The sequence below is a fragment of the Carcharhinus amblyrhynchos genome, chromosome 9 (assembly GCF_965287045.1).
Source record: "Carcharhinus amblyrhynchos chromosome 9, sCarAmb.v2.hapA, whole genome shotgun sequence".
In the NCBI taxonomy this organism is placed as follows: Eukaryota; Metazoa; Chordata; class Chondrichthyes; order Carcharhiniformes; family Carcharhinidae; genus Carcharhinus; species Carcharhinus amblyrhynchos.
In genome coordinates this window covers 44,665,429-44,682,020 of record NC_137332.1, presented here as the reverse complement: position 1 = coordinate 44,682,020, position 16,592 = coordinate 44,665,429, and the positions used below count along the sequence as shown (strand labels likewise).

General features: G+C 38.5%; 2 protein-coding genes across 4 annotated transcripts in view; both read right to left on the bottom strand.

Moving 5' to 3' along the window:
• oma1 (OMA1 zinc metallopeptidase) overlaps positions 1-6,481 on the bottom strand; it is a 60,612-nt gene extending 54,131 nt beyond the window's left edge. For 2 of the 3 annotated variants that reach the window (XM_080195544.1, XM_080195543.1), the window contains exon 1: positions 6,330-6,481. The gene's annotated coding sequence lies outside the window, so the exon portion shown is untranslated. Of the gene's footprint in view, positions 1-6,029; positions 6,094-6,329 lie in introns of those variants that run through there. The other variant, XM_080195545.1, reaches the window with a different exon arrangement.
• Positions 6,482-8,519: 2,038 nt separating this feature from the next.
• mysm1 (Myb-like, SWIRM and MPN domains 1) overlaps positions 8,520-16,592 on the bottom strand; it is a 73,797-nt gene continuing 65,724 nt past the window's right edge. Inside the window, exon 20 of the mRNA XM_080195542.1 lies at positions 8,520-14,406. Within this exon, the coding sequence (XP_080051668.1) occupies positions 14,242-14,406 (165 nt within the window). The 3' untranslated portion in view covers positions 8,520-14,241. The remainder of the gene's footprint in view (positions 14,407-16,592) is intronic.

The following is a 16,592-nucleotide window of genomic DNA, read 5'->3' as shown; positions in this document are numbered from 1 at the left end:
GGTGCTGGAGCGAGGCAACTTCTTGCAAGCTGTGTCCAACATTTCTTCCAATTTTATCTTTTACTCTCTTTCTATGCTTCTAAAAGTTTATCGCGAGGGGGATAGAATATAAAAACAGGGAGGTCTTGCTACAACTGTACAAGGCACTGGTGAGGCCACAACTGGAGTACTGTGTGCAGTTTTGGTCCCCTTATTTGCGAAAGGATATACTGGCCTTGGAGGGAGTACAGAGATGGTTCACCAGGCTGATACCGGAGATGAGGGGGTTAGCTTACGGGGAGAGATTAAATAGACTGGACCTGTACCCGTTGGAGTTTAGAAGGCTGAGGGGGGATCTCATAGAGACTTACAAGATAATGAAGGGGCTAGATAGGGTAGAGGTAGAGAGAGATTCTTTCCGTTTAGAAAGGAAACCAGAACTAGAAGGCACAGCCTCAAAATAAGGTGGGGGGGTGGCTGCAGTTTAGAACAGAGTTGAGGAGGAACTTCTTCATTCAGAGGGTGATGAATCTCTGGAATTCTCTGCCCACTGAATTGGCGGAGGCTACCTCGTTGAATATGTTTATGTCACGGGTAGATAGATTTCTGATAGATAAGGGAATTAAGGGTTATGGGGAGCAGGTGGGTAAGTGGAACTGATCCACTTCAGATAGGCTGGGCGAATGGGCCAGGAAATAGCAAATGGAATTTAATGTTGGCAAGTGTGAGGTGGTCCACTTTGGTAGGAATAATGGTAGGAAGGATTAATACTTACGTGGCGAAAAACTGCAGCAGGCAACGGTGCAGAGGGACCTCGGGGTCCTTGTGCATGAGTTGCAAAAACCCAGTTTGCAGGTGCAGCAGGTGGTCAGGAAGGTGAATGGGATGCTGGCCTTCATAGCGAGGGGGATTGAATATAAAAGTAGGGAGGTCTTGCTGCAGCTGTATAGGGCATTGGTGAGGCCGCAGCTGGAGTACTGTGTGCAGTTTTGGGCGCCGTACTTACGCAAGGATATTTTGGCCTTGGAGGGAGTGCAGAGGAAGTTTACTAGGCTGATGCCGGAATTGAGGGGGTTGAGCTATGAGAAGAGGCTAAATAAATTAGACTTGTACTCGTTAGAGTTTAGAAGAATGAGGGGAGATCTCATTGAGATGTATAAGATGATGAATGGGATGGATAGGATAGAGGTGGAGAGACTCTTCCCGCTCAGAAAGGATAGTAGGACTAGGGGGCACAGCCTCAAGATAAAGGGGGGGCAGTTTAGAACGGAGTTGAGGAGGAACTTCTTCACTCAAAGGGTGGTGAATCTCTGGAATTCTCTGCCCGTTGAAGTGGTGGAGGCTACCTCGCTAAATATTTTTAAGACGCGGGTTGATGGGTTTTTGATAAGAGAGAGGATTAAGGGTTATGGGGAGAGGGCGGGAATGTGGAACTGAGCCATGACAGATCAGCCATGATCTTATTGAATGGTGGGGCAGGCTAGAAGGGCTAGATGGCCTACTCCTGCTCCTATTTCTTATGTTCTTATGTAGATCAGCCACGATCTTATTGAATGGCGGGGCAGGCACAAAGTGCTAGATGGCATACTCCTGCTCCTATTTCTTATGTAACTCTTTTAAACTCTCTAACAATGCTTTAATTCAATTTCTTACACCCTAGCTATGACTGTAACTCTACATTCTGCACTCTCTCATTTCCTTCTCTATGAACGGTATGCTTTGTCTGTATAGCGCACAAGAAACTATACTTCTCACTGTATGTTAATACATGTGACAATAAATCAAATCCAAATCAAATCACATCAGGTACCTATATCTGTTGGGTTCCTTCTAATTTAAAGTAGAGATAACTGACTTCTTGAGACAGAACTTGTTGGGAGTGAACACAGCATCTATTGTGTTTCAGAATTATAGAATACAAAAGTAAAAACTGCGGTGAATTTCTGTTCAGGAGGAACTCAAATCATTTGAGTTTGAAAGACCAAATTGTTCTCAAAACATAAGATAAGGCTAAAGTCCAGCAGCAATCCAATTTGAACTTTTCAAAACAAGCTATCGAGCTAAAAAAAATAATGAACTGTTGAGATTCCTTTCAAACTTGGTTAAGTAGCAAAGATCAGAAATTGGAAAATGGTGTAAAGAAGGATAGACAAGAGATTAAATTTGAGCAAAACTGAAGAATAATAGATCAAGAGATATCTTTTAAAATTACGTGGCAGGTTTTCTCTGTCCATTCTCCAACCCTTTAGGTTCTGTAGAAAAGTAATCGCCTGGAAACCTATGTGTCTATGGTGATATATGATATAAGATTTAATGGTGGATTTGTAGGAACTCAACAATACCAGTCAAATGTGGAAATTTTAATCATAATCTGGAAGAGTTTGGAATAAATGTAAGAATTTTGTGTTGCCACTTCAACGCAACCCACCCCCCCCCGATTTAAAAAAAAATTTTGCAGGCGGTAATGTGTTTGGGTGAGAATGCGTTTGAGATTTTGAATCAACAAAGAATAGGTGATGTCTATAAAATCAGGCATTGAGATAAATTAAGTTATAATGAAGGAGAATGGAGATCTTGTTTAATTTTAATCAAAGGATTGAGAGATTGGAGTGCTCTCTCTCTTCAAAACAGTATAACTGCGAGAGGAAGCTGAAAATTAATAGTTTGAAGTTTATGAGCTGAGAATCTGTGTGTTTCGTTTGTTTTATGTGGATGTTCACAGAGTTCTGTTACTGCTGTTTATCTTTCTGGGGAATTGACCTTACCTTGAGTTTTAATTTCCGGCATGTTGAAAGCTTAAAAAAAGAACCACAAGAAGCACTGACATAATTCATTTTGACTATCAGGTTCAAATAGTTATTCCTAACACAACTGGCAGAACAACAAAGGAAAACTTTGAGATTAGGATACAGAGGAAAATGTTCAAAAGGGAAGATGGTTAAATAACAATAGTCCTGGGCTGTGTTCCTGTTAGATTAAAACAAAAAGGGTGGTGATGTGACGACATTCATTGAGAACTCTTACTCCATCCCTTTTCAAACTAGCAAAGAATTAACTCTTGTACCTGAGTGTGGAAGGGGTTGTTGAAGGTGACAGGGTAGGTTAAAAAGTAATTAGAAAGGCATTTAGGATCCTGGGCTTCATAAACAGTGACAAAGGAGTACAAAAGCAAGGGAGTCTTGAAGAACCTTTACAATCTACTGGTTCGGCCTCAACTTGGATATTGCATCTAATTCTGGACACCGGATTTAGGAAGGACGTGAAGACTTTAGAGAGCGTGAAGAAAAGATTTATGAGAATGGCTGTACGGATGAGGGACTTCATCGTTCTCATTCAATAAGAGAATGTTGACAGGAGATTGGATAAACTATCAAAACCATGAAGGTTCTTGACAGAGTATATATAGAAACTGTCCCCATTGGGGAAGAGTGAAGAACCAGAGTACATTAATTTTAAGTCGATTAGCAAAATAACCTACTGCAATAAAAGGAAAATCATTTTTATGTTGCACTGGCTAGGATCTGTAAATGAAAGGATGGAGACAGATACAATTGGAGCTTTCAGATGGGAATTGGATAACCACCAGGTGAGAAAAGCTACAGGACTACAGGTAAAGGGCAGGGAGTGGGACTAGTTAAGTTGCTGTTCTAGAGAGCTAGCATGGACACAATAGGCCAACTGGCCTCCTTCTGTGCTGTAAACAATGCGACTCTATTCCAAATGTAAAAATGTAAGACAAAATAGAAAACAAAATTAGGAGGAAGGAACATAATTTACAAATGTTAAAGAGAACTGAAATTGATAACCTGGTCATCACCTGACATATTGGAACTGTAGGAGGAATAAGCTAAGATCTAGAGTCAGAAACCCCTTTTGACATGAAATGGCTAATATGGCCTAAATTATAAGAAAAAGCTCTTTTAGAAAAATCAAGATAATAGAGAAATTAATCTTAAGAGAATCTTAATATGATCATGAAAGAATTTAAAAGAGGCACTGCTGGTTGAAACAATTTGAAAGTCAAGGAGAACAAGGATACTTAATAAGAATTATCATAAGATGGATTCAGGTAAGGAAGAATGAAAAAAAAAGGGTAGAAGCTTTTCCTACACAAGACTACTCAGCCAACACTGTGGTACAAAGTTGGAGGAAGTGATTTCCTGTTAGGCGTATCTTGCAGATGGATTCAGATTAGGGTACACATTTCTCTGGACAAGTGCCCAAGGAAATATGTAAATGGTTAGAGATAAAACAAAATTTCCATGTTCCCTGCACCCGCAAAGTTCAGGTCTGGTCGAAAAAATGAATTGAACATTGAAGAAAGCACTAGCTAAGTCCATTTAGAACAGGGCAGCGTTGGACAGATTTACTACCCAATATTTTAATGGGACTTAGGGCAACACCTAGCAGGATGATGGGATGAGCTGATGACCAGGACAGCTATGATATGGTGAGGAAATGCATTAATAGGTGGAGAAGAGACAGGACCATTTAGAGAGAGAGTGAGGCAATTTGCAAGGGACTGCCTGCACTAACCAATATTGTACAATGAAGCAGTCACTGCATATGAAACTATATCGTTGCACTAACTACTGATGAGAATACACAGGAAATAGGAAAGACAAATAAGTTTGTGTCTGAAATTACATATCTGCTTGATTTGTGTTTTAAAAATACAATAATCATATCTAGAAATTAACTACACACTAAATTATGGAACTGATGATCAACTGCAACTGAACATTGAGTTTGAATGATCATTTTATGTCACCGCAGCCTGTCATACACAAGTATGAATTTGAGTGCCTTATCATTCAATACACTCACATTCTAGCCATTCCATCTTTGATATCTCATATTTTTTCCAATGGGATATCATATCATATGATATCATATGATATGATATAGTATCATATCTTCCTCTTTGGCACCTTTCTTATCTCTCTCTGAGCTGAACATTCAAGAACAAAATTAGAAGTATAAGATAGTCACCGAGATATCAAATTGGGAATTCAGCAGAAACCTCTTTACCCATACAGCCGAGAATGTGCAATACGCTACCACAAGGGATAGTTGGGAAAATAATTTATACATATTTAAGGCAAAACTGTACAGGAATATGCATGAGAAAGGAACAGAAGTTTATGCCAAGAGAAGCAACTGAGAAAGGATAGAAAGAGGTTTGAGAGGATCATCAGTGCCTGAAAGAACGTGCTAGTTAGGTGCATTGGTCGTGCTAAATTCCCCCTCAGTGTACCCAAACAGGTCCTGGAGTGTGGAGACTAGGGGATTTTCACAGTGTTCATGTAAGCTTACTTGTGACACTAAAAACGAAACTTAAAAAAATCCTTTCATTTCCCAGTTGAGGTTGAGCGAAAGGACCTGTTTCTGTGTTGTATATTCCATACAATTTTGAAACTTTGACCATTGTTCTCCCCCTCTCTATTTTGGTCTATCAGCATCTAAGGGTAGGTGAGTGACAGAATTTGGGATAGAATGGTCCCAAGTGCTTGTTTATCTTTTAACTGTGGGGTGGATTGACTGTGCGATTCTGATATTTATCTGTATTCCTTTTTTCAGTCTGTTGATGAGATGGAGCTTTTCATAGATACAGTATCCTGAATGTCATGGCTTCACTAAAGAGTTTAGTTTCACTTTCAAGCGGCATGATGGCACAGTGGTTAGCATTGCTGCCTCTGGGTTCAATTTCCGGCTTGGATCATCGTCTGTGCAGAGTTTGCAAGTTCTCTGCATGCGTTTCCTCCGGGTGCTCTGGTTTACCCCCCACAGTCCGAAAGATGTGCTGGTTAGGTGCACTGGCTATGCTAAATTTGTCATCGGTGTACCCCAACAGGTGCCAGAGTGTGGAGACTAGGGGATTTTCACAGTGTTCATGTAAGCTTCCTTGTGACTAATAAATATACTTTACATTAGGCGTGAATTTGCTGATAAACATTTGGCAAAAGATTCAAAGTAATAACCTTCTCTATGATTGCTTTCTCTGGTATCTTTCTTCTTTAAATGTACTCAACAGCATTGAGAGACTTTACCTTTCAAACGTCAGTTCAGGAATGGGGAAAAAACCGTGGACCCCTTTGGGACAGTTTATTGTGTCAGGCTCGCTGTAAATACCAGTTTGTTTTAAAAAGACAGGTTTATTCCTGAAGGTCAACGTGCCTTTCCTCTTTCGAGGTACTGATAGGCAGCCCGTGCATTCACAGCGTTGGCCCCTTTGGGTTTTTTTTGTTGTAGTTGTTGCTCTGTGTCCCACTCTTGCGGGGGTTGGAGCCCAAACACAACTTTAAATATCATCAACGCAATTTGGCGGCAGCTGCTGGGCCCTCCATTACCTTTGTCCTTTACTCTGGCTGTGGTTCCCGGCCCAAAGCTCTCCGACAGAGGGGTGTGTGAGATAACCAGCAGCTCTGTCCCCTCCGCTCAACGACAAGGAGCCCAGTCCCAAGCCGCTGTCCCACTTCCAACTCCACACAGGTTCACTCTGCTCCACCCGGATGACAGGAAGTGAGGGACCCGCCAAAGCCCCGGTGTCTCACTAATTGGCCCCGGCCGCCCGCAATCTCCAGACCAACCGGCCCAGGCTCGCAGCATAGAAACTCCAGCTGTGCGCTAAAGTCTAATTTTAATTCAGTATTTCTTAAATTTTACTTTCCGGTTGAGGATGTCAGGATATTTTGGCAACTCAATGGGGAAATGAAAGGTTTTTTTACGTTTATTTCTTATTGTCACATATAGGCTTACATTAACACTGTGATGAAGTTACTGTGAAAATCCCCCGGTGACCACACTCCAGCACCTGTTCGGCTACACTCCATGAGAATTTAGCACCTAACTAGGACGACTTTCAGACTGTGGGAGGAAACCCATGTAAATATGGAGAGACAACATACTGACAGCCAAACCAGGAATTGAACCCAGGTTCTGATGCTGTGAGGCAGCAGTACTAACCCTTTGAAGAGATAGTATTGATGCAGTAGGCCGAATGGTCTCCTTTGCCATTTTCATTGTGTTTTTTTTCAGTGTAAAATCAGTTGGCTTTTAGAACTAAACAAATGTTGAGAGTTGGAGCCATATTAAAGCTTTATTTAATCATGAAGCTATATTTTCTTTTGTGGATGAGCAACATTTAAACAAATTGCATTTTAAACCCAAAATGAGTGACCGCCATTCCTAAATAAGGAACATTAGCACACCTGATAATAGTTGTGAATACTTCAGAGGTTATTTTAAAAATGTTCTTGCTTAAAATAATACCCAAGTTCTATTTTATCCCTTGGCAATTACTCATACATGAATGGGGCATGGTACCTTATTTCTTTATCATAGCTTTAAATTCTACAATCTAAAAGATGCTCTGAAAATCTCAAAGGAATGGCATGTTTTGCCTTAATTTATTTTGAAAGTAGGGGTGGCACACTGGCAAGTGGCTCGCACTGCTGCCTCTCAGCGCCAGGGACCCGGGGTCAACTCTCGACTTGGAGTCTGTCTGGAGTTTGCACATTCTCCCCGTGTCTGCATGTCCCCCTCTCAGTCCAAAGATGTGCGGGTTGGGTGAATTGGCCATGCTAAATTACCCCTTCATGTCAGGGGGACTAGCTAGGATAAATGCATGGGATTATGAAGATAAGGCCTGGTGGGATTGTGGTTGATGCAGACTCAATAGGCCAAATAGCCTCCTTCTGCACTGTAGGATTCTATGAGTACCCATTCCAGATAGAAAATGGATGAAAAGACTGATGTCAACCATTTCCTCATTCTTTTTCCTTTATATTGTATTTCCTTCACCTACATTGTGTAATTAAAAAAAACTGCATTTATATATGCCTAGCTTTCATGACCCCAGGATAAATCCTAAAGTGCTTCACAGCCAATTTGCACACCTCAAGATCCCACATGCAGCGATAAGTAAATCACCAAAGGATTTTGAGATCTTGCTTGAGTTTTTCCTTGGCTTTGGCATTGTAGAACAACGTTACTTTCTGAAGAGAAAAAATTCAAAAAATACCAGAAGAAGTCCTGATATTGCTGAAAAATTAATCTCAGCACAGAGTAAACAATGGAGTGGTGCAAATCGTCCAGTAAACTTGGAATATATACCCCAAGAATTGCAAATAGCCACAATTTGTTGGGTGATTTGCACCACTCAGCTGTTAAGTTGTGGAAGCAGTATCTCATATTTCACCTGTGATTTTCCTGATGTTGTTGCATTTGCACATTAATTGCCCTTTAAACTCACCACAGAATGTTATCTTGTTATTAAGTACCTTTTTAATTTTGTAATAATGAATTATTGTTAATGACTTACAATCACCCTCTTTGGCCCTGAGAGTGAACAGTTACAGATTACAGTCTCATTCCTTGATACTGTAATTGTCAGTAAAGATCAAAACATTTTGGGCTTAAGGGTGTTAGGAAAAGGTTTAAGTCGCTAAACATGCTACAAAATACCTGGCTCCAACATCTTCCAAACCATCAAGATTCCTAATTGTACTGTAAACAAAACTTAATATCAACAGTATAAAAATGATCAAACTTTTTTAATTCACTCATCTTATTTTTTGAGTTTACAGATCACCGTACAGGAAGGACAATATATACAGACAATAAACATTGTCCATTGGCAGTTATTGTGGCCTGATAAAAATATGAACCATATTGGAGGAACTACATTATTACTGTACAAAAATGATCATTTATTAATCTTATATTTTAAAACTGCAACTCTTAAAACTTGTACTTACAACATGGAGACATTAACAAGCTGGACTAAACTACGTTTTTGAAGTCAAAAAGCAGCATGTATCAGTGTGACCACATATATTGTGCATACTTTTGACTTTCTTTAACCTCACAAATAGACATACAAATAACTTCAATGAAAAATAATGTAGATATTGTTCCAGGAAAATATTATTTACAGTGTGTTACCATGCAGCCAATGTTATCAACACATTCATTATATCTTAACTTTGAACTAAAACTGACTTAAACATTGCACTGTGACCTCCCTAACCAAAAACCTACTGACAAGCTGACAAGATGCAGGGCAATGTTCATGAAACATGTAACTGAGCAATAATTCAGTAGTTTGAGGGACAAAAAACATATGATTAGATAAACGGCTGTTTGATCTATCAACATTACTTATATCTAGTTCTTCTGACCTCTAATAAATTGCTGCCTAGATCAAACAGTAGTCAAGAATATTTGATTCCTTTGTGATTTTTGGATTTAAATCTGGATAGGCTCATGCTATGACCAAGCTCATTGGGGCAACTAACTCATTTATTGTAGTTTGGAAGGATTGTTTTTGAAAGTGGGTTTCTTGAGTCTTGTTCATTTTTCCATTCTGAACCTTTACTAAATAAACTTAGAGATACTGTTGCCTTTATTGCTGAAAAGAGAGACATGTTGCCAAAGATTTTCATTTTGCATTCATCAGGACAAGTGCAAGAAAACTAAATTTCAAATGATCACAATACATTAATTGTGAAAAGGCAAGCTGACTCTGACCAATCAAGGCATTGCCATGAAGAAAGCATTGAGGATCTAAGGGCTCCCTATGTTTCTGGATAATTCAAAAGAGGTGCAGGACTTGATACGATTTATTTTGTTGCAGAGAACAGCTTAAATATGAATGTATGTCTTTTCAGCAAGTGTAAATGAGCCACGCGATCAGCTCAGTTGATTATCTTAAATGTACAGATGATACGTTTGCGATCTTTGAATCTGCAGCTGTTTCCATAGATTTCCTTACACACAATGTGCTCCCTCCTGCACACCAAACACTTGTGATTTGGAGCAGTTTAACATGCTACCTTTTTTCAACATGCTAGCTGAGAAATCTGCTAATGGTTTCTCCACTGCTGTCTATCACAAGCCTACATTAATTGCTCAATATATACATTGGGATTCATACTGCTCCACACGTTTTAAGATTGGCCTTAATTACGATCTTTCTTATAGGACCTGAGCTATTTGCTCATTTTGCAAGCTTCATGCAGAAATAAAGCACATAAAAGGTAGCTTGCAGCACAATGGCAATCGTGATTGAGTCACTGTTAACTGTATTGCACAAACTCGTAAATGGGCCAAAGGTCACCACATTTGGCACCGAAAAGTGCCCAATCTACCTTAAATTATCCCAGTAAGGCAAAATATCTCAAATTTGAACAGAAGCAAGATCTTTCACACTGCTAGTGTGCAGTGGTAGATCATGCGTCCCAAAAATTTGTTGATTAAATCAAATAGCATGTTCCTAAAGCTGTTTGTAATAAGCAGAGTACAGCTTATACTCAACAGTCTACGCTTGTAAAACCCAAAAAATGTCCACTATTAGATGTGATTCTCTGATTGCACAGCATTCGCTGAACAATCCTGAGTTTGCTAATACTTACATTAACAACCAATTTAAAATAATCAGTTGAGCTCATAAAATGGCTCTTTTAAGTTAGCTATAAAGAACATTCACAGGGACCTATTTTCTGCAAATAAAAGGAATACATTAAAGCTTCGTATCTTTTTGGAATTAACCAGTAGCATTGTTCCCTGCTGTTTTTGCCATGGCCATAACTCACCCGGAGTGGCTTGCCTTTTCTCCTCTGCTATAAACTGTTGCAATCATTTGAAATTTGGCACTGTTGTATGTGTTTTGATTAGTACAAGATACAAAGCTTCAGTAACTTTTCAACAATTTTCAAGTTATGTGCTACAGGGTGAATGTTCTGTCTCTCCTAGATTTGAGCTTACTATTACTACTGCATAATTTCAAGAAAGGTGGCAAATAGCTGTGACTGAGGGTTTAACTAACTGATTGTGAATTTCCATTCATCAGCAGTAGCCTTTTAAGGTTGTTGAATCATCTCATGGTAGTATTTTGGATCAAACTCAAATGTCTTCAATTAAGTTCGAGTCTACAGCATTCAACTAATCTGAAGTCTGTAATTTAAAATACTGAAAAAAGTTGATTAATTCCAACTTGTTCTAACACAATTGTGTAACTAATGTCATAAATCATAAGAGTGAAGCTTTACTTGCTTCTCAAGTTTCTGAACTGTGATTGTGTCACAGACTACTTCATGCAAAACAGCCCATCAATCAATATAAAGAAGCTTTTGTTCTATTGATTATTTCATCAGATGGACTAAATGGAGTCTTGCCATTGTTAGCTGTAAGTCACTGTGAATCAAATGCATATGTAAATGAAACTATTTCCTATTTCACTAGAAAAAATTAAAATAATTGCTCCAAATACTTGGAGTGTTTCTTATAAGATGTGTTCAACATGAAAGAATTCAGTTCCATATCTGCCATAATGTTTAAATAGCACAATTTAAATCATGTCGGGAATAGGGAATATAAATAAGTCACTTTTTAAATCAATAAAAAGTATTATGCTAAAGTTTTATTCTCTTAAAGTTGGTCCTTTGATTGCTTTAAGCAGCCTAATTTCATCAGCTAGTTATAAATAACCATTATGCAGTTGGGTATCGATGTGCTAAAATTCTTCAGACCTTCTGGCACAATCCAATGCTAGGTCCAGTGGAACGGCTGGAAAACAAGACAGATCCAGATGCCTGGTTCCCAACTACTACTGGGCATTTCTATTGGGCTTTGTAAAAAACGCAGCTTCTGCCCTCTCCTTATCAGACTAGTAACATGAAGAGAGCAGAATGAAGGACTACCAATGTTGGAAATCCCTGCGACCTGAAACTCAGGGTTCAGCACATCTTGAGGCCAGTGTACCCAATATGAAGAGGCATACTGACTTCGTCAATGAGGAAAAAGTCTGGTGTCATTGTATGGGATCAATGCCTGTCTGGACCATGGAAACATATCAGTAACTTTTCTTTTGTTGAACCAGACCTCTTAGAAAATCTTACTTTGAAAGTAATACAGATCTATATCGCAAGTATAATATACTAAAATACTTTGGAATCAACAGACAGAAGACACAGATATATAGAACATAGAACGTTACAGCGCAGAACAGGCCCTTCGGCCCTCGATGTTGCGCCAACCAATTAAGAAAAAAGCAATGACCCTCTAACCTAAACCATTCCCTTTCCATCCATAAACCTATCCACGGACCAAATCAAATTCATATTATAAATAAAAAAGTTTTCTCTTTTGCATACTTGTATTTCTTTGGATTTCAGAATTTAATTTTAGAAAAAAACTTGGAGCAAACCATCTCAACAGTTGCCAGTACATATATAAGATATTGCTACGGTTCATACAATGGGTACATTCAATGTCTTGAAATACTACTTTTATAATATGCAATCAAATTGTTTTTTAGAGCAATATCCCACACTCTTCCAGTTCAAAAGCAATCATCACCATGGTTCTCCTGCCAGAATAGAACCACACAGATGATGAATTTGAAGAATCTCTCTTCATTTGGCTGCCACTGAAGTAAACCTACTTTCCGCTACCAAGGCCCAGTGCTGGAATGCAAATTAAAACTGTTGGTCAACATGTGGAACCCAGAGAGATTCCAAACAAAGAGATAATTAAACTCCAGAATCTAAAACTATAGTCTTTAAGTCACTTGTTTTATATTCCATTTTCAGTAAGGCTGTTTGTGGGAGGGCATTAGATGTGTGTGTCAATAACTGGACTTAGTTATAACCAAACAACTTGATTAATAAAATTACTGTAGGTTTACCAAGAAATTAAGCAGCCAGTGGTATCCTATAATAAATAATAATCTAGTCTAGTAGAGTAATAAACCCCACCAGATATTTAATAGTACAGATATCTGAACAACTAATGCAGATGTTTAGAATCTAAAACACATCCTGAGATTTCAGAGAAAGCTCTCACTCAGAATAATACGATCACAATATTATTCACTACACTGGATACTTTTACATAGTGGAAAATGTTATTTTCACATCATGCAATAAATTGCTTTAACTCCAGGACTTATCCATAATGCTGCCCCAGATACTGTCAGACCTGCTGAGTTTTTCCCAGCGTGTTCTGTTTTTATTTCAGATTTCTAGCATCTGCAGTATTTTGCATCTACTTATTTATAAATTGTCAAGTGCCACCTTCATCTACCACGCCACCTAACTTTTGTATTAAACATTATATATACTCTGCAAAATCTACTATTTCAATGTGTTTATCTACCTAGAACACTTATCTTTCTTTTGACATTATCTCAAACGTTATTATTCCTCCCTTCTCAAGCAGAGACATGGTGAAGGAAGGAAAAAGTAAAGTAACATCGTGACAGCTTGCGTTTGTCTATCAGGAGAGCAGGAATAATGATCAGCCTGGAATAAGCAGATAGCTGCCCCTTCAATACATTTGGAATTGAAATGAAACCTGTTCCTCTGCTAACACTCCAGATTTCAACAGCAGAATCCACATGCTACAATAAAGCTGAAGCCTAAGGCTTATAAATCCAAATGTCACACATGATGTCTCAAAACAGTACTTTCTGTCTTGCACTGAAAGTAGCAATGCAATCAAAGTATAACAGGGCAATTCTTAGTGCAACATTGTTTTGTATATTTTTGTTTAATGTAGTTACTATCTAACTAAAAGGAAGAAAACACGAAATAATCTTTGTTTAAGATACCTTTTTCAAAGCAGAATTAATAATTTTACCATGAATGAATCCATTGTTGTTTTGAAAAACCAATAATCTCCTTGAAGCTTTAGAGAGCCGAGTTGTGGAACTTTCACCCTATGATGCTTCAGTTAATAACTGGGAACATCACAGAGCAGTGTGCTCAACAAGTGTAAAAGTTGGCTAACATCGAGGAGTCATACGACAGATTTAGATGTAGATTTCCCTGCTGACATCCGAAGGTTAAGCAATTTCAGAGAGCCACCAGTTTGAAATCACAGTGTCTGCTGTTTCCAATTATGCCACTCCTCAATAATCCCCATAACTGACTGAATGGAAATGACCCCACTCAATTGGCTCCATTATGGCAAGAAAATTGCACACTTTATATAAAAAGTCAAAGGAAATTGCTAGGAAAGATCGTCGGTTTATTCTATAAATGGGAAGAACGCAATCCCCTAGACTTTCTTTTTAACTAGCCCAGTAATTTCATTTCCTTAAAACAAAACTAGCCAATTTGTATTGAAAATTCCCCTTGCTTCTCCACTGCACAAGTTCTGATGATTCTTCTGACGGTTTCATCAGATTTTTCTGGACAAAGTTCACTTTTCGAAGCAGGACGTCAGACGCTTGGATCTTGGAAATACACGTTGAGGAAATTAATCGCCTGCTTCTACCGGAAGCTTAGAAATAGTTTCCAATGCATTGTTCCTGTCTTCAGTGTTATAACTTGCAAGGAACAAATCTTCAATCTGGGTCAGAAACTCTTCAGTGACTGCAGCATTCCATTGATTTTCCAATGTTTTCCTCATGGATTCAAGCAGCTATAGTACAACAACAAAAAAGGTTGGAAGTGTTACTGAAACATTTTGAATGTTGCTCAGATAACACAGATGATCTGTGTATGTTAAGTAATGACTTAATCCTACAAAGTAAACCTCGCCATGCATTTCAAGAGATCATACTATTTGTGTTATGTTTGCATGCTAAAACAGGAAGCGAGCAAAAACTAAAAGCTTTAAAATAATATAGCTGACAAAGCCCCCAATAAACTGACAACTGATTCTAAGCTTATGACATACGAATAAAAGTCATTACACTGGTTTTGTAACTTATTAGTACACACACCATTCCTTCACAATATTTGGGGGTGGAAAACAAAACAATTATTTTAAAGCCCAAAACAGAAAATTAAATACTAAAGATAAAAAATATTGAATTTTTATTTTTCAAATGATAGGTTCAGGCTAACTTTAGGCATTTTGTATTTCAATATGGATAGATTTGCAGTATTTTTGTTTTTCAGGGAACAAACAACAAGTTACACTCATTTTAGTAAAACATCCCAAGGTGCTTCACAGAAGCATCATCAAAATAAGATTCGAGTCTTAAACTAAGGTACCAGGACTGGTGAGCAGAAACTTGGTCAAAGAGGCAGGATTTTAAGGAGTGTCTTAAAGAAGGGAAGTGAGGAAGATGGTATTCCAGAGCTTGTGGCCCCAACAGTCAAAGGCACAGTTTCTAATGATGGAATAATTAAAATCAGGGTTGCGCATGAGAAGAGCAGAGAGATTTTAAAAGGTTTAGAAGGAGCTGGAGGAGATTACAGAGATAGGAAATGGACAAAGCCATAGAGGAATTTGAAATCAAGGGGCAGAATCTTAAAATTCAGGCATTGTCAGATCAGAAACCACAGTAGGTCAGCATGCAAGTTTTATGCAACATAATTGGTGTTACCATTTGTTTTGCCATTCTACTTCTGAAAGTATGAAATTACTTTACATCACATTTATTAAAATTCTAACATTGTAAAGTGTCATGGAAATCTTATCAAATGCCTGTATAATTTTTGCACCTTTGGATTTACTAATTAATCTTCCAGCCATTGTCATTTGTATTACTTTCCAGCAGATCAATAAAGTTATAAGATCAGAAGTGGTATTGTTTACTGATGATTGAAATGTTCAGTTGGATTCACAACTCCTCAGATATCTAAACACGTTCACATGTAACAAGACCTGGACAACATTCAAGCTTGGGTTGATAAATGGCAAGTAACACTTATGCGACACAAGTGCCAGGGAATGACCACCTTTCAACAAGAGAAAGTCTAATCACCTCTCTGATACACAATGGTATTATCATCACTAATTACTCCATCATCAACATCAGGGAGGTCAACAATGAGCAAAAACTTAATTGAACCAACCATATTAATACTGCAGGTAAAATAGCAGGTCGGAGATCAAGTATTTTCTGGTGAGTAACACACCTAGAGTCCCCATAGCCTCTTCACAGTCCACAAGGCACTAATCAGGAATACTCACCAATTGCCCAGATGAGTGCAGCTCTGTCAACTTTCAAGAAATTTGACAACATCCAGCACAAAGCAGGTCAGTTGATTACTAGCCCATCCACAGAGTTAAAACATTCAATCCACCACCACCACCAGCACGTACCATGTATAATTCACCAAAGCATCAACAAAAATTTCTAAATCCATAACTTGAGCATAAGGCTCATGGGGACAAACCACCATGTGCAATATCCCCTCCATGTCACATGTCATCCTGACTTTGAACTATAATGCCTTTACTTCATTGTTGCTGGATCAAGACCCTGGAACTCCCTACTTAACAACACTATGAATGGATCTCTTTCACATGGACAGCAGTGGTTCAAGAAGGCAGATGACAAACATCTTCTCATGGAAGGGATTAGAGCAGAACAACGAAGGCTGGCCTTGTCAATGAGACCCACATCCCATGAATGAATAACAATCCATGAATCTGGATTAAAATAAATCCCAGTTTAATAAATAACTGATGAATGTGCTAAGACTGATCTCACAACTATATGGCAGGGGATTATATTCCGAGTATTTATTCTCAGAAATTGGTTCAGTTCACATCTGCCTGGGTTTGTATGTCTGGATTGGAATGTTAAATCAGTGATTTCTAACCTGCGAGGACTGTAACACCCTATGGAGAAGCAGAGAATCACTAACAGC